The sequence below is a fragment of the Scomber scombrus genome, chromosome 5 (assembly GCF_963691925.1).
Source record: "Scomber scombrus chromosome 5, fScoSco1.1, whole genome shotgun sequence".
NCBI classification, from domain to species: Eukaryota; Metazoa; Chordata; class Actinopteri; order Scombriformes; family Scombridae; genus Scomber; species Scomber scombrus.
This window is the reverse complement of record NC_084974.1, coordinates 27,909,277-27,935,434: the sequence shown is the minus strand read 5'-3', so window position 1 is coordinate 27,935,434 and position 26,158 is coordinate 27,909,277. Positions and strand designations below refer to the sequence as shown.

General features: G+C 41.5%; 2 protein-coding genes across 2 annotated transcripts in view; one reads left to right on the top strand and one right to left on the bottom strand.

Annotated features, from left to right (window-relative positions):
• Positions 1-671: 671 nt before the first annotated feature.
• tnfrsf19 (tumor necrosis factor receptor superfamily, member 19) lies at positions 672-20,217 on the top strand. The gene is made up of 10 exons (XM_062419122.1): positions 672-904; positions 1,841-1,932; positions 3,047-3,160; positions 7,859-8,037; positions 8,436-8,521; positions 14,497-14,661; positions 15,865-15,993; positions 16,180-16,282; positions 16,735-16,970; positions 17,445-20,217. Exons 2-9 carry the CDS (start codon positions 1,867-1,869, stop codon positions 16,949-16,951), a joined length of 1,059 nt encoding a protein of 352 aa, XP_062275106.1. The 5' UTR covers positions 672-904; positions 1,841-1,866; the 3' UTR covers positions 16,952-16,970; positions 17,445-20,217.
• A 673-nt stretch (positions 20,218-20,890) lies between these two features.
• LOC133980410 (mitochondrial intermediate peptidase-like) overlaps positions 20,891-26,158 on the bottom strand; it is a 29,168-nt gene continuing 23,900 nt past the window's right edge. Inside the window, exon 19 of the mRNA XM_062419121.1 lies at positions 20,891-21,213. Within this exon, the coding sequence (XP_062275105.1) occupies positions 21,113-21,213 (101 nt within the window). The 3' untranslated portion in view covers positions 20,891-21,112. The remainder of the gene's footprint in view (positions 21,214-26,158) is intronic.

The following is a 26,158-nucleotide window of genomic DNA, read 5'->3' as shown; positions in this document are numbered from 1 at the left end:
CTACAACAGCATTACATGTCATGAGCAGCTCTATGACTTTAAACCAGTGGTCTCAAATGTACTCTGCTACTGGGTTAGCTTCAGAAAGGTAATTGTGATATTAAACTGTTTTCAAAATTAGAAATTAAACTTTTTAGTGACGTGCCAGAGTCACTTTATGTCATATTTTCAAAAATATTACACCTTATACACTTTACATTTATTACTTTATTGTTTTATTGTGTTGCAATGTTCTGGATCTCTGGTACTATAGTATTCAAATCTTATTTTATCATGGTGAGGACCCCAGGGACAACGTCATGGACTAGTAAAGGTCCCCGCACCACTGTTTGGGTGCTGATGGGCTGGTGCTCAATACTTCAGAGCATTGACTGTCATGTAACAGCCTTCAGATAAACCACACACACACACACACACACATACACATACACATACACATACACACACACCACACAGTGTTTGTGTGTGTGTGTGTGTGTGTGTGTGAGGGGGAGAGAGAGAGAGAGAGAGAGAGAGAGAGAGAGAGAGAGAGAGAGAGAGAGAGAGAGAGCTTGTTTTCAGAGTACTCGTCTTCTTCTGTCTGGACATTTAAACTGTACTATCCTGCTTCACTTGCATTAGAAAAGCAGCAGAGTGGAAGGGCAGTCAGTGCTGGGGCAGCGGTGTGTGGAAGCGGGTCTTTGATGTAGGCAGGCTGATCACAGATCAGATACACGCGCCTCTCTCCGCCTTTGATCTCGGCGCAGTGTGTGCTGGATCTGCGGCTCTGTGCTGAGCTGAGCTGGGGCAGCAGCGCTGACATGCTGAGCAGACCGGTGCGGGAAACACACCACCACACCTCTCACCGGTCTGCTTTCGACCTGTAAGACCCACTATTTTGAACCACAGGCACCTTTTTCAGCAGGTAAGACCTTTTTTCTACTTCTAAAAATCAGTTCCGGCAGTGTTGGGATCCTCTAGCTAATGCACTTCCAGGCGCGGAGCAAGCGTTTGGTTTATTTCAGAAGACAGCAGACACGATAACAACACACAAGACCTCATAGGAAACTGTAGAAAACAACAATAATGTCGCTTTAGAGTCACGTGTTAAAACAAAAACACTTAGTCGCCTTTTGAATAGTCGAGTGAATTGTAGTTTTTTGGTTACACGGTGACAGTAGTGCGTGTTTTGAAGAGTTGGAGCATTTGTGTTGTCTCCTTCATTTAAAGCAATGGAAGGTTTTTAGTGCTGAACTATCGCAGCTACTGATGGCACATTTAATTAAACAGCATCACATCTTTTACACATGTTTTAATTAGTACTCCACTGCCTATATACCTGCTTTAATATGTATTATGCCTTGAAAAGTGTTTTATATATATGTTTCACTGGTCAGGCTAACCCTTGTTGCTCTTTAACTACTGTAGCCTTGAAGTTAGAAATAACACTAACTTATTCTGTATTGACTTATTGACATTTTCACAGTGTGTAAAATAATTAAACCCATGAGTCTATGGTTTTCTGTCTGCAAATGGAACAATTCTAGATGTCTTGTACATTCCCAAAAATTAAAAAAGAAAAAAAAGAAAAAAAAGGTGTCTTTGGACATTGAAGAATCTAATCACATTAGTATTTTAAATTAAGTTTTGAAGGGTTAAGATTGGCTGCACAGCATGTTTGTACTGACTGACTCACCGGCAAGTCAGTAGGGATTAAATCAGAAAGGCAGTGTTTAACACAGAAAATCTGACTCAACCCAAATATGCTTTCTTTCCCTTGATAAATGAGTGAATGTTTATTATAGAGAGAAGACAATAAAACACAGAGTTGAACTCATTCTTCTATTGTGTCTTTTCTCAGCTACTGGCAACAAGTGGCTTATCAAAATGGTCTGGATAATTCAGCGCACCTTCTCTCTTGTACTAACATTACATGTTATATATTCAACTCTGGTAAGTGTTATTCATTTTGAATATAAGTGAACTAGTTCTTTGTGTTATTATTGTGTGTATACCTTGTAAAGAAAAGAAAAGCTATAGCCCACTGCACACATATTGAATAAGATACTAGTCTATTCTGATCTATGAGAGTGAATGTGTATTCTTGGAAAAGGTTTTACATAAAAAAACTCAACTCAAGCCCACTAACTGGCTTTTTCTAGAGCTTGCAACCACATTTCCATGACAGCTGACTGCTGACTGTAAGATATAGAGCCCGACCAATACTGGATTTTTGGGGCAAATACTGATATCAATAGTAGGGAGTAAAAATATTTTAATATGTTTAAGTAATGGAATGGCATGATATTTTACAGTTTTTCAGACATTAATGCACTGAAAGGGTAAACTTCACTGGAAACTTAATAATTATAAATAAAAACATGTACATATTTATTCAACTTGAATTAAGAAATAGGATAAAATATACATAAAATGCTGCTAAATAACTAAAAGAAAAAGTTGAATAATCACTGCATATCTGACAACATATATGCTGATACTGATATATCTGTGATAGGCCGATATCAGCTGATAATATCGGCTGTCTGATATATCGGTCGGGCTCTAGTGAGATATGACTGAACACAACTGAATGACTATATCTTTTTACCTTCTGTGCACATGAATTGTATAACCTATGCTTGTAATGCTATACACTTGTAGTTTATCTTCAAACTGTACACATTAACCTAAACAGGCAACTGTGGCAGCTATAAAATCCTCTCTGGTAACTCTGACAATACAGACAATCATTTTTCCTTTATCCACTGCATTGTCCTAGTTGACGGTGTCTGCCCTCTAGATTCTATCCTCTGGTTTTGGCAGTCCTTGTTTTGTTGCGTTTGACTCTGATTTTGCCACTGCAACTATGCAGCTTCCCAACAGACATTAAAATTTCATCTTATCTCCTCCCAAACGTATCAGACTTGTTTTCTAGGGGCTAAGGCAGGGGTTTATCCCCTTAAACTATAATGAGAGAGATTATGATGCATAGCTCTGGGTTCAATCTGGTTTATCTGTTATCGATGAAATGCAGGAATCTCTGACTGTCCTTTGTCCCTCTCAGGTTCCCGTGAGGGCTGAGGAGGAGACCCGAGAATGCAGAGAACAGGAGTACAAGGACCGGTTTGGGAACTGTAAACCCTGCAAGCAGTGTGATGCAGGGCAGGAGCTTTCAAAGGTTGGAACCAAACTGACTTATTCTGTCTTTTTTCCCCTTGACCTGAAGGAACTAAGACTTTCTGTCTAAAGTACTGTGTTCACGCACAAGCTTTTTCCATAGTGCAACTAAAAGGAAAAAGTATTGTCACTTGTTTATTTAGGAAAAGGAAGGTGTAGTAACACAAGGGATCCATAACAAGTCAGTTGAACCAACTTCCTTACAGTGAAAAAAACAGTTGGCTGGATTATTCCCTTGCTTTAAAAAAGAAAAACTGTGTGAGTTCATGAAAAGAATGAACATCACTGTTTAGAAAGATCTATCTTATGCAAGGAAACAACATTATTTATTACTTCCTCTCTTTCATGGGGGGAACAGCCAAGCCGTTTTAAGCTTTTGTAGAACACCGACCCTTCTTTAATCAGTCACACCCATACTTTTGACCTTCTGCAGCTGAATGGCTTCCATTGTTTTTCCCTATTGCAACCTCTCCAACTTATTGTCTCCACTGTTTGAAGCAAGCCATGCCTAAGCTTGCTGCTCTCTCAGTTGGGAATACAGTTTTTTCCACCACCTTAGCCACAAGTTTTTGTGTGCTTTGTACAAACAGGTCTCTATAGTGTCAGTTAAGATTGGTAAGCAAAGGCTTTCCTCTCTGGCTGCAGCTATTCACCTGCAAGCGTAGGCAGAGATGTAAAGGTGGGTAAACTATAATCACTGATCATTTCTTGGCAAAACATACGCCAATGTCAAGACTCCTTTTACTTTTTTTGATTTATTTGAATCACAGCTAAAGGTAAAAACCAACCATTGTAACAAATCATTGTGTTCCATTGGCAGCTTTGCAGATCATTATTTCATTAAATATAGATGATTCTACTTGATCCAAGTGCGGTTTCCCCTCGTTTCAAGACTGAAGAAAAGTTGGATTATTCTTGACACATGTTGAATTATAGTAAATAATTAAGTAACTGACACAATTTCAACTGGCAGGTTTTTGTTTTTTGGTCTGTGCTTGTTTTAAAGTTTAAAGGCGGAACCTGTCAAAAAATGGGTTGACATAACCAAAAGCAGGCCAGGTCTACAGCAGCCTATAGCTCCAAAATTTCCATTAACTATCATCTTTCTATCACAAAAACCGAACATTGCAACATTAATGAAGGTAGGATTTATTGACAGATTATTGTTTTTGTTAGCTAGCTGGACTGAGTAAACTCACACATGAATATACCTGTAATTTATATAGTCATTGGCTCCAGAAGTAGATTTTTGTTCTTGTTGCTTTTAACCTGTTTTTTTAATTACGTCTTAAGCTATACGTTTACATAATAAAACTTTAAGTAAACAGTAATCTGCAAGTGAAAATACGGATAAATATGTCTTAATGTGGGTTACACTCCACTGCATCTTTGAGTACTGGTGAAGAAAAAACTCTGCATCACCCTTGACATCTGTTGCACACATGCATTTAAGCCTAGTTGCCTTTAATCTCAGCGCTCACAGACATGCACTCTGTGGTTGGTAATACGCTTCAGTAGTCCTCATGTTCCTCAACAGGCATGAATGCTGCGAGCCACCCTGGGGTCCTGGTTAATAATTGGCTGCCTCATTCTTTCTCTGAAGGTAGCGGGATTCCGGCTCACAGTGGAGACCGAGGCCTGCACTCAGAGAAAGTTTCCCAGAGAACAACATCTGGTCTGAGCTCTGTAACCAAGACAATCTGTCCATATTCTGAAAGGGACGACTGACTGTTGGGAGGGAAGCAGACTTTTGGAGTCCCTCTGTGCAGCTGCCATAGAGATCCCAGAGGAATGTGCCCCAGTTTGCTCTGGAAGTTTGCCTCTGGAAGCTGCTCTGAGGCAGGCTGACAAACATCAATTAGCCCCTCCACATTAACTGTAGCTAAAGGAACCACCCACACAGAGGCAACGTCCGTTACGACCAGTTACCCTCTTTTCTCTCGAGTGTATTTCATTCGATTTTTCATTTGTCAAATGAATTGTCATTTAAGTCTGTTGTGTTGTGTCAAGCATGAAGAAGAAGGGGTGAATCAGTGTTTCCAGTGCATGCTGGAAATCTGCCAGTGGCCAAAAAGGCAGGAACACTACTTTGATGTGTCAACATCTTTAAGTATGGAGCAAGAGTGTAACATTTCCTCCAGCCACACTCTCAGGGCAAAGGACTTCTGGATGCCACTGCTAGAGAAGCAGAGGCAAAGTTACAAGGAGTGCATTAGCAGCAGAAGGGTCAAAATTCAAGTGGCCAGACTTTGTTTATGCACAAAGTGACTAAAGAGGCCAGGCAGTAAAAAAACTATCAAAATAGAGAGAGGCAAACAAAGGAAGTGAAAGTCTTTTTTGTCCAAATGCACTGCTTTAACTAACGTGCATTGTGTACAGCGTTGTTTCACTACCAGATCAGATCGCTGGCCTCCTCTCTTGTGATTCCCTCCTAATCTCAGACACATCTCTGCGTCTGAACATGCTTCAGGTCCCAGCCACCCCCACCCCCCCATCTCTCTCTCTCTGCTTCTCTCCCCTCCACACTGCTGTTATGCTTGGCAGTCTCACCCAAACTAGATCAGGAGATAGGACAGGGAAATGGGATGTTAAGCATCTGCTTTTTTGGATGGTTTTGAGCTGAAATCACCTCAAAGTACAACATGAAAATGGAGGGACCAGCACACTTGAATGATGATTCGCTACATTTTCTGTCTTCACGTTTTATGGATAATGTTTTCTTTAGCGGTATAGTCTTTCTTTTAGCGGCTAAGCTAGTCGCATTCAGTGGAGGGTGTCAATTCTGTTGAGCTTTGTTAGCGGGGATAAAAGAAGAAAGGGATCACTCCTTGATGTTCTGTGTTGCCGGGATTAGAGGGGCAGAAGTTGGCTCCATTTTCCTTTTGTTTCAGTGCTCTGACCCGCTCGTGTCTACGTGGCATCAGCCCCCATGCAGCCATGTGGTGCCCCATGGTCAGAGCTTGTGCCAGTGCTGGGCTGAGAAAGGATGAATCCTCCCTTGACCCCTTCTTTCATGTAGAAGTGGGTCACGGAACGAACCACAGTGAGGATCCCTGCAGTTGTTGGGCCTGCAGGGCTTTCTTAAATTCCAGTTTTAGGGTTCTGCGCTGTGGCACTTTCCTGCATCCCCTGCCTGGTCTCAGCCTCTCTCTCTTCAGAAAGTCAAGCCCATGGCTTGTAACTGTGGGCGGCCAAGTCTTCTTTATTCCGCCTTTCCCCTCTTTGTCACTCATCAACCACCCCCTCTCTGTTTCTCACTCTTTCTCTGTCTCTCCCCTCCCTGTCCTGCTGGAGAGCAAGGCCTTATATGGAGAGTTCATAACAACAGCTGCAATAGTCCAGCCCTGACTGGTGCACCTCGGGCCAGGCCTGGCCCAAGGGTTCTATGTCAGGCTCACATGTGTTTGGCTGGAAGCACTGAATTCCTCATCTTCTGTCCCGACTCTGCGGTGCCATCACTTGATCACATCTTTGCCTCCAACCTCCCTTTTTATTTCTCGCCAGCCCGCTTCCCCAAACCCAACCCCCATATCAGACTCTTGTGCCCACATTCCAGCATGACTGCATGCCCGGGCAGTGAAACGGGACACGGGCGAGGAGAGAAGAGAAGAGAGAAACCCTGTTTGAAGCTGACCTTCACTTTAATGATATATGAGCACCCCTCCTTCCCTTTTCCTGTCTGTCCTCCTGGCTTGGGATTGCAATGCGGCAACACTGGACAACAGGGGGGCAGCTGCTGTGGAGGTGATAATGAATGATCAATGTATGATGTCAGCCCCGCAGGGTCTTTTCACTCAGTATGGTGTACAGTAATATCAGCTGTCATGTTAATGTCAGTTTATCATCAAGGTCACCAGCCTTTCAATTGACTTTTTGGGGATATGACAGAGAGCCAGTTAGAAAAAGAGACAAAATTAACACAGGCAGGTGGAAAAGAGCAAAGGAAGTGATTTATACTTCAAAACTTGATCAGACTTAGTCTCTCCTTTTCCATTAAAAAAAAAAAAAAATAGAAAAAGAATAATAACAAAGAAACATGTGCATGAAGGAAATGAATTAATCTGACAACCCAAACAAAGGTGCAGATAGTAATTAAAAACAGCGCAGAGTGTTTTATATTTGATGTTTTTCTCCAGAGCAACTCTCACCATCCTGATTTTGGCTTGGTTCAGGTGAGCAAATCCTCAAAAGGTGGTTTCACATTAGATCAGTCACACACTAAGAGGAAGCTGTGCTTTTTAAGTGCACTTTCAGTTGTGGAGCACAAAAAGAGTATTCATCTTATTTTTCCGTATACTTCTCTATAATCCTTGCCCCCTTCCTGAAGCGTTTCCTTTGCTTGCTGGCCTCTCAATCAACGGGACACTCACTGAGTCTGCTTCAAGAGGGAGTCACACAAAAACGCAGCAATAAACTAGCAATAATACAACAGTGGGTGTCCCCTAGGGCTTTTATTATTCAAATGTCTGGCCTTTCTGGGTCTTGCAGCGGAAGGCCACTCATTCATCCTGAGAGAGTCAGGGAGATTATTGCCAGTGTAAGATGGACTCTCAAAAGAGGCAGGCCATTGTTCTCCTCTGATCCCGCGAGCCAAGATCATTCTTTAATTCCACACCCCTCTCTTTTCACCAGCTGCACATCTCCCCAAACCACCGACCCCACCTCTTACCCGGTGTATTTCTCCCGTTAATCCCCTCAGGAATGTGGCTTTGGTTATGGAGAGGATGCCCGGTGCGTGCCCTGCCGGAGCAGCCGCTTCAAAGAGGACCGGAGCCTGCAGAAGTGCAAGCCCTGCCTGGACTGCGGACTCATCAACCGCTTCCAGAAGGGCAACTGCTCCACCACCAGCAACGCCGTGTGTGGAGACTGTCTGCCCGGGTGAGAGGACAAACACCAGACAGTTGTGTTATCTGTAATACATTTGTTATTGTCACAAGAATAACTTCAGAAGAGGAGGAACATGTTGCAATACACCAATATCTTTAAAGTTCTAATCCTTAAGAGTTTAGTTGTCGGTTTGGAAACATCTGTGGTTGCTGGTTGTTTCAGAAAATGCAGTTTAATACTACATGTACCAAACTTTTGAGAGCAGCAAATGGAAGAAGTTGGAGGTCTACAATTTTCATCTATTTGTTCTTGTTCTGTTATTCTGAATTGTAGAGTGTAGGAATGGCAGACCCTGGGTTTGATTTAATGAAAATGTTGAGGACTATGACTCCAATATGTGATATATATCTAACCACATGATCAACTTTGATGTTTTGCTTCCTCCACAGATATTACAGGAAGACGAAATTAAGTGGTTTCCAGGATATGGAGTGTATACCCTGTGGGGACCCTCCGCCTCCCTATGAGCCTCACTGTAAGCACCTTTCCTTTCTTTTACAGTTGGCCTTACATCAGTGGGATATGTTCATGTTCTCATGAATACAAACATTCATCCCAGCCCACACTAGGTCATGTTTTAAGATGAAACAACAGGGATACAATAGTCTAAAAGCAAACATCAGCAGCAAGGGCACACTATTGAACTCCTGGCAGAATGCTGCTTGAACCAAAAATCAGGCAACAGTGCCACAACAAAGCCCATACGCACAGGACATGCCAACACAAGGTCCTTGGAGAAACCAGAACCGCAGCCTTTAACGGGCGGAGCGAGCCATAGTTCATTCACTAAGTCTCATTGAGCCCAGCAGCTATGCTATATTTGCAAATAAATGCTCAAATTTACAAGCCGAGCAGTTGAAAAGCTGAAATGGATACCACTAACATAATAGTGGATTTGCCAACACTGGCTTATATTAACTCGGAACAAGCCACCCGTTTTCAGCACTCAATTTGGATTAAATGAGCAAACCTCCTTTAACAAAACCTCCATTGATAATTCAAGGACTTCCCAAGACTTCTGCACTGTTCTACATGTTTTTATTTAAACACCAAAGTCAATACGACAGCGAGGGCAGTGGTTTAAGCAGCGTAATTTACTACCTTTTGTGCAGATCCATTATGCAAAAGGGAGGCAGGAGGTGTGTTACAGTATGTTCATAAAGCAGGGCTCACATTCCAGTAGGCTACAGATCCACTTAACTTCTCTCTTCCAGCCATTATAAGTAGTTAAATACAGCCTTATGATTTCAGGTTTCCACATAAAACAACCGGGCGAGTGAACTTATACCTTTGGTAATTGAGTGTGACTTCCTGATGGTAGAGGAGGCTGCAGCTGTTTCAGAGGAGGCGTTTGGCAGCGAGAGCATCAGAGTGGGCCCAGCCAGGTTTAGCAGCCCTGTGTTAAATACATGGAGACAGCTCTGGCACGTCACACAACTCAAAAAATAGCTTGAGTAGCCTTTGTTCACGAGCACCAAATGAAAAGAATCATGATTTCACTGGAACATCCGGTATCTGTTTGGCTTTTTCTTTTTTTTTTTCTCCGGTGTATATTCCTTTCATATGTTGTTGAAAGCAGCATTAACATTTGTGTAATGAACGGCAGCCTTCGGACAACTGGCCTCCCTCTGTCTGCTCCTCTGTCCATCTGAGCAGCTTCCCATTTTGATACTGGAGGAGGCCTTCGAAACAAAATGTCCATTGTGTCTGGGAACATAGCTGGTAGTTAGCTCCTACAGGGACTCTCAGTGGAGCATTTCCAAATGTTTGAAAGTCTTGCTCCCCTGCCTCCAGTGTTATCTTGAGGAGGGTGGTGAAAACTTAAAGGGCTGATCATTCTAATAGGCCACACTGGGCCGGGGCAACAGTGCAGCTGTGCAGGGGAGGCGAGTCGCCGTCTGGGGTGGACTGTAAATCTTAAACTACCCCTCCTTTCTTCTCCTCCCTTTTTCCCCCAGTGGCTTTCTGGAGCCGAGTAAAATTGAGATTGTGTTTTATGGATTCCTTCAGCCTCTAATGTGTTTCATCTGCTGGAGTTTTATTCACTGTCACGGTAGATCTGGAAGAGCTGCCCAGACCATGCTAACACACTGAGGCATGCAGACAGATACATGCGCACACACATATTCACACACAGACAATCCTGCTCTTTTTTAGCTTACGCCTGTATTTCCTTTTCCTTCTTTTTTTTTGGTCTCTCCAGCTTGATTTACACAGAAGTCAGATGGGATTTTATCTTTTGGGGGTAGTCATAAAGATATAAAACGGTCAAAGTTTTAAATCTAGCCATACAACATTTGTTATCTCTGATATTTTAGGATATCTCAGCTTTCTCAAACGATATATTATCAAGACACAGAGTGAATTCTGCTCCTTTTAGTTGCCACTTATCACTTTTGTTAGACTAGGCAGCAGAAACAGGATCCAACAAACCTCTGTCCCTCCTGATAACCTCTACACTCTGTCTTGTAATGTAAAGAAAACACTGTCCCAGTATTGGCTCCTGCGGCATGCAGACTGACTTCAAAGGTTCACGCAATCAGTTCTCAACACAGATGCCACACAGCCTACCAAGCTGGCAACGTACAGGAAACATTCCTAACTGCAGCGCCTGCCAGCAATTCAAGCCTTTTCCTTCAATATTCAAAAGCACGCTCAACAAAGTCACTGCATGACAGTTTCTCCTTAATCAACTTAGCAAGCAATTATCAAAACCACAACCTCGCAGCAATCATAATGTTTTGTGTTGCCACATTATGTGTTTTATCACAAACACATCTTGGGCGTTACACCTTTGGATGTTATAAATAACTCCCAACAGACGTAAACAGTTTAATTGCATAAAAATGTAGAAAGTGATTGAACACATTGTTTGTTGCACCTATTTTAATGCCTGAAATACACAATGTGAAAGATCTACAATATATCCTGCAGATGTGTATGTTGTGTTAAAACGTATTTGCATCTGGAGAGGCTCTTTCATTCTTGGAACATACAGCAGATGAAAGTGAAGGTGATTGAAGAATTTTAATTTATTTAACAATAAGCTGCACATCTCCTTAAACTATCCTCATACATTTCCAACTCTGTCTGAAATGTCATCAAAGCCTCTGCAAAGTGTGCTATAGATTTTTCCCTAATTTATAATAATTGAATCCTATTTTTGAACATGTTCAGAATTTCATATTATTAGAGAAATGAGCATGTTACTGTACAGGGAAACGATGGGTAAAACTGCAGTATTATCATCATTCAAATGTTATACTACATGATACAACTATAGATAAAAATGTACTTTAAATGTCTCTTGGTAAACCTGCTCTAAGCAAGCCGGAACAGATGCTTTGTCTGTGTCATACGCTGCTACATTTCATGTTATTAAACCTCCTTATGCTTGATCTTTCTTCTTTTTTTTTTTATCATGCTGATCAAACAAGAACTTTGGTCGTCATTGTATCACACATGATAATTGAGGACTGAACCACTGCGAGAGTCTTAACATAAGACAGAAAACACTGTTTTTCTAGCTCTGAATTGTACACAGCAAAGAGGACTGCAGTCATTGTTCAAAGTGGAGGGTAAAACAGTGCTCAGTCCTCTTTAAGAACCTCTTTAAAGAGTTTGTAAAGACCCCTCGGAGGTGTAAAGTAGTGCCTCTTTTATTTGGAGTATGTGGCATTCCATAAAGTCAACAGACAAGGCAGTCTGTGAAAGGCTGCGGTTTATTGGCCTGGTTTGTGTGGAGATAATATCAGCAGGTGAGCTCTCTTCAATGGAGCAGTGTTTATCTGTGTTTGCTGCAGCTGCTGCGCCTCTGATAACAAGCCGCCTTTGTGTTCGGGGTTAGATGATGCTCCCCTCGGATGGATTGAATTTGACCTTGACAATGAAGACCAAATTTAAACACAACGGTTAAATGTCACCGGTAAAGTTCAGCCTTTGCGTGTCTGAAAATCGTTACAATCGTCGCTTTTAAACAGATCACTTTGATGCTCAACCGTGAATACAAAACTTATTTCTCCCTTTTGTGATATGATGTTCTCCTGTGTCTGAACAGCTTTGTTGTTTAGTGTTGCGGATTAAATGCAAATAGAAACTCATCAGCTTTGTCGTACGCTGGCATTTAATAAAAGGACTATTGTATAAACTATATAAATGATTCTGAGAAGTTGCAGTGATTTTAGCTGTTTCCTGTTGTTGGCTGCAGTAACTGTTTTTCTGGCACTGTGTTTTTTTAATAGCAAGTAATAAGTCACGTTTTTGACATGATGTACTTTTTTGTGTTTGTATCAAAATGCTGCTTTATTGTGCCCTCTGGGTCAAACTGAGCTTTAGAGAGCCGCTTCTTTTCTTCTTAGAAGGAATGTTAAAATACCCTTATCCCCTATCTGGCTGAATAAAAAAAAAAAAAAAAACCTACCCAAAGCTAAAGTAATGTTTACATTGCATAACAAAGAGCTCTTGGATGTGAAAAGGTTGAGGCCGGTTTCCTTTATGATTAATGTACTGAAAAGCAAACACCATCACTTAAAAAAAGATTTACTCAAACAAAAAGTAATTCATTATATTCATCAGCGAGCTCTCTTAATTTATTTCTTCCTCGCATGTTGGCAACTGGTCAGTCTGTTTCACAAGCCGACTTTTAATATTGCTCTCCATTAACCCACACCCACTCTATCAAGCATACATTGATCAAGAAAATTATATTTGATTACTGATAATGATCAGAGACAATTACGCTGAGCCGCAGGTACATGGCCTCAGAGAGAAATGTCACTCAATTTGAGAAATCAGGCGTGCTACTGTTTTTTTTCCGCCAGCCCGCTCTTAAAGCTACAATGTCGAGAGCCAAAGTTGTCATCTGGGGCGTGCAGCTCATACTGATGTAACGCCGTTCCGCTGATACTTCAGTTCTCACGCAGGATTACCGGAAAGTCGCACACCACAAAATATCTTCCTAGCTGATTTCTGTGTGATTTACAGCTGCAGAATATACTTTTTTCAGTATTGTTATATAACTGTTTCTCAATGTAACTCCAGACAACCACAATTATTTTTAGTCCCTATGATCCCGGATGTCTTGGAAATCAGACCATGTGGTGTTTTTACTTGACACTATACATCACCTAATCACCAAAAGTTTGGCTCAATGACATTTTTAAAAAAATATACAGGCCTTTGTCATACATGCATTACCAGCAGACAGCGGGTTTTTTTCCTTTTCTTCTTTTTTAAGCAAAAAGACTCTAAAAACGCCAAACATCAGACAGACAAAGTTTTAAACTAGCAGCTGAACATAGTGGAACATTTAACCGCTAAAGAGGCAGATATTTCCCCCAGGAGATGGTGGAAATCAAAACAACTAAAAGGAGAGTAAATATTGGACCTAAAATTTAACAGATGGCCAGAAACACAAATCTGAATGAATGCTAATAAGACTCCACGTCTGCTGAATGTGTTAAAATGTTCATATTAAAAACTTTATACGGTGAAAATATTTAATTGTTGTGTTTACGGCTTATTCCACCGCCTCAAAAAAAACATCAAGTAATGCAGCTTTAAACTGTTTTAGAAAACAACTTCGATGTAGTTGCTGTGTTCATTTTCTGTATTTAAAAAAAAGAAATTCAGCTAGAGATTGATAGAAAGCTCCAGTTATGTCTTTTGAATTTTTGCTACTCTTTAGTTTACATTGGGATCATGTAGTGTGACTCTCTGGTGAATGACTGAAGGGATAATTACATGTAGTTGAAGCCAAAGTTTTGTGCCAGTTCATCTGTCTTGAACGTCGTTCTCTGCAGCACTAAGCCATATTAAACCCTCATGCTCTGTATTTGTGAGAACTTGTATAATGAGAGAGTGTGTGTGCGAAGGGTCCTGGAGGCGGAGCGAACAGTGACATCACGTTTTCTCCCCTCGGGCAGGTTTGAACAGAAGCTAAATCGTGAAATCAGTATACGTGCACTGTAGACGCAATGACACACAATATGTTTTTCTCTCTCTAACACCTACACACACTCACACACACACACACACACACACACACACACACACACACACACACACACGTCTGACCTTTTTCAAAAGCCTGGCCAGCGTTCTACCTCTACTTCTCTTTGAACTCCTCTGCTTATTTCATTAGACTTTAGCAAAGAGATGACTGGCTCGAGGCGAAAAGGAATGATTTGTCTCACATTACCCGATTCTGAATAGCTTGGGAGTGTTGGATAATATGAAGTAACTGCACCTGGTCATGTGTTAGCCCCTGTATGCTTTCATAACTGCGATTCTCTAGTTGTTAAGTCTAAAAGGCTCAAATGAAGCTGTTCACTCTTATCTAATATGAATAGCACTCATCACCTTGCAATAAGCTGCACAGGACTGCTTTGATGTCAGATCCTGTTGTCCAGCTGTATTCACCTTCCTCTTTTTTTTTTTGTCCCTCTGCAGGCAGCGGGCGTGTGAATCTAGTGCCGCTGCCCTCGGTGGTGACCAGTCCGCGGGACATGGCCCTGGCCGCTGTCATCTGCAGCGCTCTGGCTACAGTGCTGCTGGCTCTGCTGGTCCTCTGCGTCATCTACTGCAAGAGACAGCTGCTCGAGAAGAAGCCTAGTGGTGAGTTAAAACATCTAGAAGCATTTTGAATGAGCAGCATCTTAAAACCAGGGAAGAGTCCTAAAGTTAGATTCACATTTTACATGTAGAAAGACTTTTCATGCAGCTGCTCTCTATAGGTGTGCGGCTCTATGCAGCAAGCACTTAACTTTGAATGCTCCTCCCCAGGTGTTGGCATTTCAGTTCACAGCTACTGAATTTACAGTACAATCTGTACTCTAGTCATTATTTCCAAAATAGAGGAAAATCTCAACTGTACTACAACTTCCAGGGAAGATGAGCAAGCTGAAGTTGGAAGCAAATTTTATTTCATTTCCTTTAAGGCAGCAGAGACAACAATACTGAGCTTTCATTGCAGCATATGTGTTCTTTCAATGTACTTAAATGCACAGAGTGCCAGTTAATCTGTCAGTTGGGATCTCCAGTGTTAAGCTGCATTAAAACCCTGATGTTGCATATTTGTGGTAACTTGTATGATGAGAAGCATTCTTCAGACCGAAAAGTGCTCATGTGAAAACATCCTGGGGTGAAGAATCAGAAAAAGATTTAAAGAATTAACTCACCTAAAATGAAGAGTGTAGTTGGAAGTTACTGAGGCAATACAAGTGAAGTGTTTACCTCACCATAATGGCCTAAAGTGAATGCTAAAATGAAATACTGTGCCAGTGGTTTCGCTCGGTACCCCACCCTTCACCCAAGCTGCTACGAAATGCTAACACAGTTGTGTTTTTTTCCCTTTTTCTAATTATACAAAGGAATTTTAATCAGCCTCTTGGACCTGAGGGTTGTAAAGCATTTCCCAACACTTAAGAGAGCGTGTACGTTTAGAAAGACAGTCAACACAAATGGAGCTGAGACGATTTCATCTGACAGCAGCAATTATTCTGAAAGAAAACCCCATTCCAAACTGATCTGTTGTTATTGTTAGTTGAAGTGAAACATTATTTATATAATAGTAAAAGTGTGCCACTTTCTACTTTACTATGGTTAATAAGTTGTAAGTAATGGATTTATTGATGTTTAATAAATCATTTACTTATTAGTTATAAGCCATTAATAAAGACAAACTTTGGGTTGCCAAGTTATGAAACATGTCTTTAGCTGTCGTTTATCGCCTCTGTTTGATAAAACTGCTATTATGAATCTGTGAAGAAAGTTTCATAGATTCTCCATGGCTGACCATCCTCCATCATGTCTCCACAGCAACCTCTCTGAGATCACAGGACTGTCCGTACAGCGGGGCGGAGCTGTCCTGCCTGGACCCCCGCTGGCTCCACGACTTTCCCCAGAGACCCTGCTGCCAGTGTCACCTGGGCCCAGGACACACCTGTGGTAGGTCGTGCTTCAGACTGATGAAAAAGTACATTCATGTTTTAGTGTCAGACACTGTAAAGCCACTGAGACAGTATCGCCAAAATATTGTTTTCTAAATTCAGTAGTTCATCGTTGTGTTGCTTCAACAGTGGAAAACGTCTTCTTACGTGAAGTCAAAGTTACACATTTCTGTGTGTCGCTCAGGTCCGGTCCACTTGATCCCATCTCTGTGCTGTGATGAGAGCTGCAGTCTGGGCCGCAGCCAGGATAACAGTCCCTTCCAGTCTCAGACAAGCCTCAGTGACGGGTGAGGAGACTACGCTTTTTGTTCCATTTATAAAAAACAGTGGATCATAACATGCTGTTGGTAAACACCATTATCTAAACTACCTGGCAACACTGTGACCACAAATGTTTTTTAGCCCAGTGGGAAAATGACTATAACACCACGTTCTCCTGACTTAACTCTGTGGGAGCCTGACACAGTGTCATTCCTTCATCAGCTAGTGTTTGCTACGCCTACAGGTAACCTGGGAACAGCAGGCACGTAAATACTAAACCACCGCTCTACTGCCTCGAGGGTAGCGCTCTCATTTCTGCTTTTATTTGAGGTGCTGCAGACATAATTTAATTTAATGTGGTTAATTATGTAGATTCTATAAAGTGCTGAGAACAAACAGAGGCATCTTGCATGAAAGAGAACCACCACAGGGTGTGGCTGTGAACTGATTCATAATAACCATGGCTGTATCTCTCCAGAAGTAAAAACCAGGATGAGGAGGGCAACCCAGTGCAGCTGGGAGGACATCCAGAGTCTGTACCTGGAGAGGCTGCTGGGGCGACTGGGAACTCAGAACCTGCAGGGAGACCGGAGGAGGACGAGAAAGTGGATGAGCGCAGGTCAAGAGAGAATTCACCTGAGAGGACCAGACAGAGCTACAGTGAAGCTGTGACAGATGCACTTCTTCCCAAGTAGCACCCGACGACTCAAGAAGGTGAGGAGACATTATCCTCTGATCTTATGGAATTGCGTCAAGACACTCCCCTGGCATTTCAAATGAGTTGCCTCAGAGCAAACTGCTGGATGATTCTCAAAGAAGAAATGTGGCCTCTCCCACTCCAGAAAACACTGAATATATGAATACTCCAGTCCCTACTGAGATGTTAACGTTTCAAATTTCACAGCATTTAACTTATTCCTAATGACATTAACAGACTAAATCTGTGAGACAAGTCTCAACTTCTCTCCAACTACCGCACGCTATCCTTTTTATAACTCTTCATTTTTATGGACTGGGACAGTGCTGCGTGTATGTCCATGAAGAGCAGCTGGTAAAAGAAACAAGAGATAGCACGAGTTCTTTGATGTAGACAAGACTATCCTGTTTTAAGTCGGCCCCTGGCTGGCTCTGGGTAGATACGTTACTAATCGCTGCGCGTCTGTGTTCCTCTTCCTGCTCTCTCTCCAGGATGACATGGATTTCTTTGGCTCATGTTCCACCCTTGAACCACCCTGGACTCAACAACAGCAGCGGCCAGATCCCGTTTCAGATTACCCCCCCTCCCCACAAAAAAAGCCACCCACCAATACACACATACACAGCCACTCTCAAGTGTGGTCGCACTGCCTCTTTGAAATGCCTGCAGCTGACCTCAGAGTCCCTCATCAAAGGGTCCAAATGGAATATGTACATACATGCAAACAAAAAGCACTGCTGAGGAAAAGCAAAGCACGAGGGCAAAGGCATACACACACACACACACACACACATACACATACACACACACATATACACATATACACACACACACACACACACACACACACACACACACACACACAGAGAGTCATGTTTCCATCACTTCAGAGGACATTACATACACTTACATTCATTTCCTGGAGACTTATCCTTATCTTAACCATTACCGCAACTTGCCTAACCCTTCCCCCCTAACCTTAATATAACCCTAAACTAATCTTAGCTTTAAACTAAGTCTTTACTCTAAAAGTAAAGATTTACATTACGGGGAGTTGTTTTTTGCCCCAATAATGGAGGCAAGTCCCCATAGCATATGGAGTAGCTGGTACACACATATACATATATCAGATCATGGTCACTTTTGCAGACATTACATAGAAATACACTAACACTTACTATAACCACTGACCCAAAAATCAGCTTTTATCCCCAATTAACTGGTCTTAATTATTCAATGTGTCCCCAGAAGTAGCCTATGACATACCACACACACTCACACACAGAGAGAGAGAGAGAGAGAGAGAATGTGAACTTGTTGGCCCAGAAGGTTAAAGTGAATGAAGTTCAAACGTCGAGGAGTATTGACTGGTCAAAGTGAGCCTCAGCTCCGCTTTGAGAAGGTCTTGCATTGCCACATGTAAGAGGATATAAACTGTACCGCAGATCTAGCAGCTGGTGTTATGAAGCTTTTGTGTGTAAAAGTAACAGTTCTAAAAAAAAAAAAAAATTGAGGTGTGAAGAAAAAAAAAAACATGTCAAAAGTTGTTTGTTGCACATTGAAGACAATCTTGAAAAATATGGAACAAGTTAAGACAAAGAGGAATGTTTAAGTGATAAACGTGTTGTAGATACTGTAAAATAGTACATAGGTCAATATTTTTGTAACGTAGACATTTCTGACAATATGTTTGCTTCTCTTCTCCCAGTTATAGTGTTGATGGTTGTGAACAGTCACTTCCACGTGATATCATTTTACATGTTTGTAAATAAACCACTTGAACAAGTTCATGCACTGAGTCATTTATTTTAGGTAAAACGATTAAAAAGGATAATTTATTGAAGCCCTAATTCATTTTATTTATAAAGTCTTTTAAAGGGGTAATCAAGCTATTTAATACCACACTTCCACAAAGTTGAGGGACTCAAAAGAGACGATTTAAAAAAAAAAGAAGACCTCAGTGGTGTTGAAACGATTAATTGATCAACAGTAAATTAGTCAACAACAGTTATAACATTATCTCTGTTTTAGACATTAGGTTGGGAAAAAAACAGCCAATCTGCAGACCTCGTCATCTTAGGCTCCAAGAAAACATCACAGACATTTTTCACTATTTTTCCTTCACTCCTTTACGAGACTAAAATCTTTTAACTAAATAAAGATTTAACAATAATTAGGATAATTGTTATTTCCAGCTCTACAACTTGGGAGTCTTTTTGTTGGACCCTCCCTTCCCTCTAAACTTCCTTATCTTTCAAACGTATGGCCCCAGTTTGTAAGACAGGCTTTACATTGAAAGTGTGTAAACTCCAAGCCTGAGCGGAGATACCCGATGACATCATCAGGGTTTGTGTGTTTTAAATTAAACTTCCTTCACATCCACAGGAGACACTACACAACTCTTCCTACAGGCTGAGTTGTACTTCATGTCAAGTAAACTCATTTTGATTTGTAAAACTGATTGGTGACATGTCCCTTTAAGTAACCTCACCTCCTTAAACATTGTTTTCAAAATCTAACCGAAACACAGTCGCAGAGTCTGTGCTGATATAATCTGTCTAAAGTTCAGCTGGAAATGGATCACAGAGATTAAAAAAAAATGCAACATGTTAGAGAAACATCACAACTAGACAGTCAAGCTGCTGTGATGCAGCCACCCAGCTCGCTCCGTCTCTCTCGTGGTGTGTTCACACCTTCAATAACCGTGTGAAGCTGCTCCTCGCCGCCTGCCTCGGGACTCATATCCTTGCGAGGCAAGCAAGGACATTGTTGCAGGGAGCAGCTGCAGTCGCAGCTCAGCTGATAATTACCGTCTGAATCTGTTGAAACAGATGCAAACAGATGGTTTGTCTAGCAGACTGTACTATATGTTCTGCAGCGTCAGTGTGAAAGATAACAACTACGAGAGGCTCTGCTTTGCTTTGAAGTCTGAACGGCTTTAACACCATGAGGAGTAACACAATCTTATAAGAATGAACAATAACTTTCCAGAATAATACAAGTGTTGTTTAAAATCATGGTTGCTGAATGATGTACGTATTAGCGTGTGTAATACATTCCTGTTTGCACTTTGTTACACAGCTTTGTGTTACTGAAGTTCAGCAGTTTCATTTGCATTTTTTTGTGCAACATTTTCGACATCTTCAGTGACTAGAAAACAATGGATTCCTTTCAGCTATTTCCAGAGAACATTCCTGCATTTTCAACAGCAGGAATTTAAGATATAATTGTATGAATATAGCTGGTTAGCCAAATAACGGGCAAACATTATAGTGTTTATAACTGAGATCCCAGCCCTTTATCAAAATACAAAATAAAGATGTATATGTATAAACAGCTACGGATTACACAATCTAGACTGATTTAAAACTGTATTTCTCTCTCTGACCTCCACTGCATCCTCCTTCTCCACCTCCTGCTCCTTCTCCTTCCCCCAGAAACTCATGACAGACAAAACAGATGGAGTGGTATTAATTGAAAGCCTAAACAATGACCACATGACAGGAAGAACAGATTAAGTATTCTTCCTCATGCTGATTTGATCAGGAAAAAACAATGTTCTGCTTAGCATGTGAGCTGAAAACTGATAGTAACAAGGGTTCAGTTGTTATGGAATTAATGAGAATAAAGACAAATGCATATTCTTTCTACCAACTGGAGAGAAGTGTATCCTGTGTTGAACTTGCATAGCAAAAACAAAGAAAACCACAAGAAAATATAAACAGCATTTCTCTATTGTTCATTTCTGTCAAAGTGGGTGTTGAAAAAAAGAGAAGAAGCATAACTCAAAATTGCAGCCTGGCAGAATTGTGGCAAAAGCGCCCGTGATGACACAATGGAGTCCAGATGTTTGTATGATGACTGTGAATGAGACAAAGCTCATCACAGTCACCACAAATCCACATTTACAGATAATCAGGAGTTTTTCAGGGTTGGTAGCAAATTTTTAATAGTGACATCAGATTTAGCCTCATATATCATATAAGTCAATGTGACTTTAATACAGGCCAATAACATATAAAATGCTTACAATTAAATTACAGACTCAGTAAAAATGCTTCATGTGTTTAACCCCCTGGCTCTGCCTCTCTGTGTATAATTAGTGCTTTATCTTTCACTCATAAAGGGTTGAAGTCCATCACGTTGCCAAAAACCTCTCTCAGCTTTCAGAGTCCATGATGAAGGTCTCAAAGTCTGGGTTGAGCTCCGACACCAGCGCGTCAACGAAGTCCTCCATGGTGGGCCGTCTCTGCAGCATCCCTATCACACAAGAACACAACAGGCTTTCAGGACATGTGTTTGGACCGCACATCTGTCTGTGTGAGGAAATAGCTCTGGCAGGGCACTGGGATGAGCTGGTTTTGTATTTTCCATAAGTTTGTCTCATCTTAAAGTTCATTGCCAGAAGCTGAGGTCACCACAGTGGCTTTACAAAAGCAAGGACTCTTGAGGTAAAAAAAAAAAAAGGGCTGATTGGCACATTTTTGAAAAATCCTTTGAACCAAGAGTTATTTTTATCCCAAAGTTAAGCGAAAATCCAATTAAGTTCATGGAAACAGACTCGTGCTCCTGAGACTTTTGCTCTACTTCTAATCCCCTTCCAATCTCATGCACACTAGCACACCATATTTTAGACATGTTTTCATTTTAACATTTGAATTGCTGAGATTTTGTAATTTGATAATAATATTTGTGTATATTATGTGCAGAGTAGCACCTTTTAAAAGGTAAAAAATAAAGGTTAATTTGCACAATAAATCTTCATATAACACGTTGAACCATTAAAGACAAGCAGCATGTTTTGTTTTTCCAAACCGTAGCCTCACACTTTCTCTCTGTACTGAAATGAAGTGTCTCTCAGATCCAACTGACTGCATGTAATAAAACAAGGCTTCTGTGAGTCCGGTTTTTCCCTTTAACAAAACACAAATATGCTCCTAAATGTTAAAATACTGAGTTGATACTGAGCTCACACTCACACTGTCATTAGACCAGACCTTGATGAGTGTCGTAGAGCAAATATGACTGTGCAGTTGACGAGCCGCTGTGAGCAAGCCCTGGGAATGTCTGTCTGTGTTTTGAGAGCCTGTATGCCAGCTCATGCGTGGAGGACTCCCTCTCTCCCTTTACAATTCAGCTGTACGCCCGCTTTGAAGTCAGTTCATTTCCCCTTGTGTAGCTGCCAATGTAAATAGGTGCTCTGCCCCTCCCCCTCTTTCCTACATGGGTCACCTCCAGCACACACACACACACATACACACACACACACACACACACACACAAGCATGTCTGTACAGGCACGCATGAATGGAGACGCAAAGAGTTTCACACAGTGAAATGAGCGTATGTACAGACATGGCAAGATATGGACAATCATAAACACACACACACACGCACATTGGTGAGTCTATGTTGGAGGAGCTGCCATCCAGAAACTGGCTCAGCAGGTAGAAACTGAGTGCAGGTTAGGCCTGGCCTGCAATGAATCGCCTTGCATGAGAGCACCAGAGAAGGGATTATCATCTCCTCTTACCCACCAGTCGCACCCTGCCCCTTGGCTACAAGATGATACCAACATACAGGGGTCCCTCACACACCGCAACCACAAGGCCCATGGATTTCTGGGAACAAGGCAGCCACATGAAAGCGATGGTTTCCCACCATTAACGATAGCCGTAATTAAAGAGCTGGATGATGATGTCTGCTGCGGCCACAGCTGATGTCGATGGCATTTGATGACCCTTTTAAAGCGGAGAGCGAAACATTATGAACAGCTTAAGCTGCATTAATAGATATCAATACCAAAGATGTTGAGGCCAGCTTATCGAGTTGCACCTTATAACACTCCTCACTGAGCTGGCATTGTAATAAATACAATTTACCGAACAGTAACAGAAAAGCACCCAAGTATTGAATTTCATTCCAAGATGATGTTATGCTGTCTGAGGCACAAAAAAGGGGCTACATTCAGCACAATTTTCCTCCACAGAACATCTCAGTATATTTATTTTTAATAAATGAATATCGAACCCCAAACAGCAGTGATCACAGCTCTGTGAGGCTGTGCTTAGTCACAGTGGCGCTTAAGCTAAATACTATCATGCTAACACTAGCTAGTAGCTTCTAGTGTTGGGGAAAATGTCACTTAGAAGTTACAATAAAATGTAACAACATATTAACTAAAATGTGACATGTTTTTGTGTATTTGTGACACAGTTAGCACAGCTCAAAGACCTGTTTCAGGGATTAAAGGGCTGTCACCTGTCACCTGTCCCCCCCCCAGTCTCTACACCCTCTCCTCTGCACCACCGTGGGTGCACACATGCTCTTGACATGACACTTGTTTTCTTGACTGATTTTTACAGTGTGTGAGCAGACAGGGCTGTGGGCTCTGCTGCTGATTTAAACTCTGCATACACCGTCTGCAGCGTCACCAGCACTTTCCCTAATAGATGTAATTTCCTGACTGTGTATCCACAGGGGAATCTGATGTCTGAAGCCTCGGCAGCCACATGTTAGTGTGTTAAACGAGCAATGTTAACATGACAGGAGCGATGAGAGAGAGGAGAGAGGGGGGGGAGGAAAGCAGTGACTGCAAAAGTCCCAAAAAAACTGAGATATAAAGGGAGGTGTGATCATGAATGAGGTTAGTCAGGTTAACAATAGCACCCTCACTGGCTTCTCATCACGAACAGCTCAGGGTGTCAGCACCTGGGTCTCACTGTGGGTCTCACTGGGCGTCAAATGGTAGATGAAGAAAGTTTCAACAATGAGCAGTGAGGAGAGACTCTTTTCTCAACCCAGATCCCTGGGAGAGTTTGAGAGGAATGCAAAGATAACCTCAAAGTCACAACAACACTGTGGAGGAGTATCTGATCTGAAATGCTGCTTTTATACATACACACGAGGAGGTGGAGCTGAGAGAGACTAAACAGATTGGCAGAGTACAATCACCACACTGAAGCTGACTGACTTGAAGAGAAAAATGGATGCTCTGCTTTTGAATTAACTGAACCACACAAGTACATGGTTGAGCTGTGAAGTATGTGGAGGAGAAAAAACTAAGAACGTGCCACCACTTTAGAAACATAAACACTGACTTCTTTCACAGTATCAAACATATTTTTCAACTGCATTTCATGGATCAGCTAACCATAATTGCAAAAAAAACCTAACAGGCAAACCCAGAAAACAAACATTTACCCATATCCCTTTGATTTTAATGTGATACCTGTTTAACTAAAAATTATTATTATTTGTAATATGTACAAACACTTAATGGAAATATACTTGGTTAAAGCAGCATTACTTTTTTTTCTGGCCACTAGTGTCAGAAAAAGCAAAGTGAGGACACATTACTGACATTTGTGCATACCATTAATTATTCATTGTTGTTTTTGGTCACCTTGCCAAAGGAAAGTCCAATACTCGCTCTCCTTTTAGATCTGGTTTGGTTTCAATCATCTCATAAGAGAGGGGCTCTTTAGGTGCTAAATGCTACAATGTTCTCATTCAAATGCAAAATTGCAAATGTTGTATGTTTGCTGTTTGGTGGTGGGCTGTACAGTACGAAGATAAGTTGAAAAATGCTAAAGCTGAAAGGGGCTGCAAATTGGGGCAATAATTCTTGGTGGGTTCATCACTACGAGTGACAACTTTTATATAGAAGTAGTCTCGTGATCCATTGTTAACATAAAAGTATTGATAATAGGTGCCACTGAGTTTTTTGTTGTTAGATATGTCCTGTATATTCAGGCAAGCTAGCCACTTGCTGTGAATATAAGTTTGCCAACATTCAGCCTCTTTGTTCGAGCAAAGATTCATAGTCTTGTCCAGGTTCTGAAATATCTGTCTCTGAACTTTCTGCTTCCATGTCCCTGTTACTGTGGACCTCACTGTGTCATTTTTTCCATTTTCTTCAGTAATATTTCTTTGGTGAAAGTAGTTCCAATGAAAAAAACAGACAGTGACGTATTTTTTGTAATTTGGTTGAGTTGACCCAAACTGAGCTTGACAGTAAACACAGAACCACTTCACCGAAGACCAGGACAAGTACGATCTTCTCCACAGATTCAAACACGCCATCCAGCCACTTGTGATTTACGACAGCAGCATCTTGGAAGTACAGATGCTGTACGAGTCTCTCCTGCATGCTTGGTAGCCTTACAGTGGGCAGAACTGTACACTAATTCTTGGCTACGCACAGAGGAAAAGCCAGAGCCAAACTAAACATAAGCTATGCTTTGTGTCCATTGTTGGGAGAGCCTTAAGACAGGCTTTGCCATGTGACTCATCTCGAATTTGAGAGTTTCCATTTCCATTCATAATGGCACTGACACAAATACTGAGGAACCAGGCTTCTACCCACTACTATCTTCAGATTCAGATTACTTTATTGTCCATTGAATTCACACACAATTTGTATCTGTCTTTGGCACAGTAATTATACATTAAGATACATTTGAATCTCAAAAGTGAGTAAGTGGCTGTAATAAAATTGATGAGTGGATTGTTGGATGAGTGAGGCAGAGGAGGGGGCTAAAGGGAAAGGGTAAAAACATCAATGAATAAAACAAATTGTATATGAGTGTGTGGGTAGAGGGTGGGCTGATTTAAACAGGCTTTTATTGAGAAAGCTGATGGAATAAAGGATTTCTTGTTCCTGTTCTTCCTGGCCTTTGGGACTTATAGTTTGTGGTTTGATGTCAGCAACTGAAATGCTGAGTGGAGGGGATGGTGGGGTCACCGTAGATCTGGATTGCATGTTTGGTTGTGGATTGAGAATATAAGTCCTGGAGTGTGCGTTGTCTGTCTCCAAGGATCCTGCTGGCTTTTACAACCTGTGTCAGTTCATCTATTGGTTTTACTGAGCGGTTTCCATACTATGAGATGATTTTAAAATTGAGAATACTCTCAATTAGTGATTTGTAAACCATGGGCAAAATTGAGGCGCTGTATGGCTTTCTTGTAGATGTTGTCAACATTGTCATGAAAGGTGACTTTATTGTCTATTACTGTTACCAGATATTTGAAGGGGGTGACCTGCTCCACTTCCTGGCCCTTCATACTGATTGGATTGTAGGTAGAACCTGCACTGCCTGCTTTCCAATTGCCTCCTAGACATAGCTCCTCGGTAATGGTGACATTAAGGTCTAAGAAGCTGTTGTCAAAACAAGAGCAAAGGCTGTTGATTAACTGGTGGTAA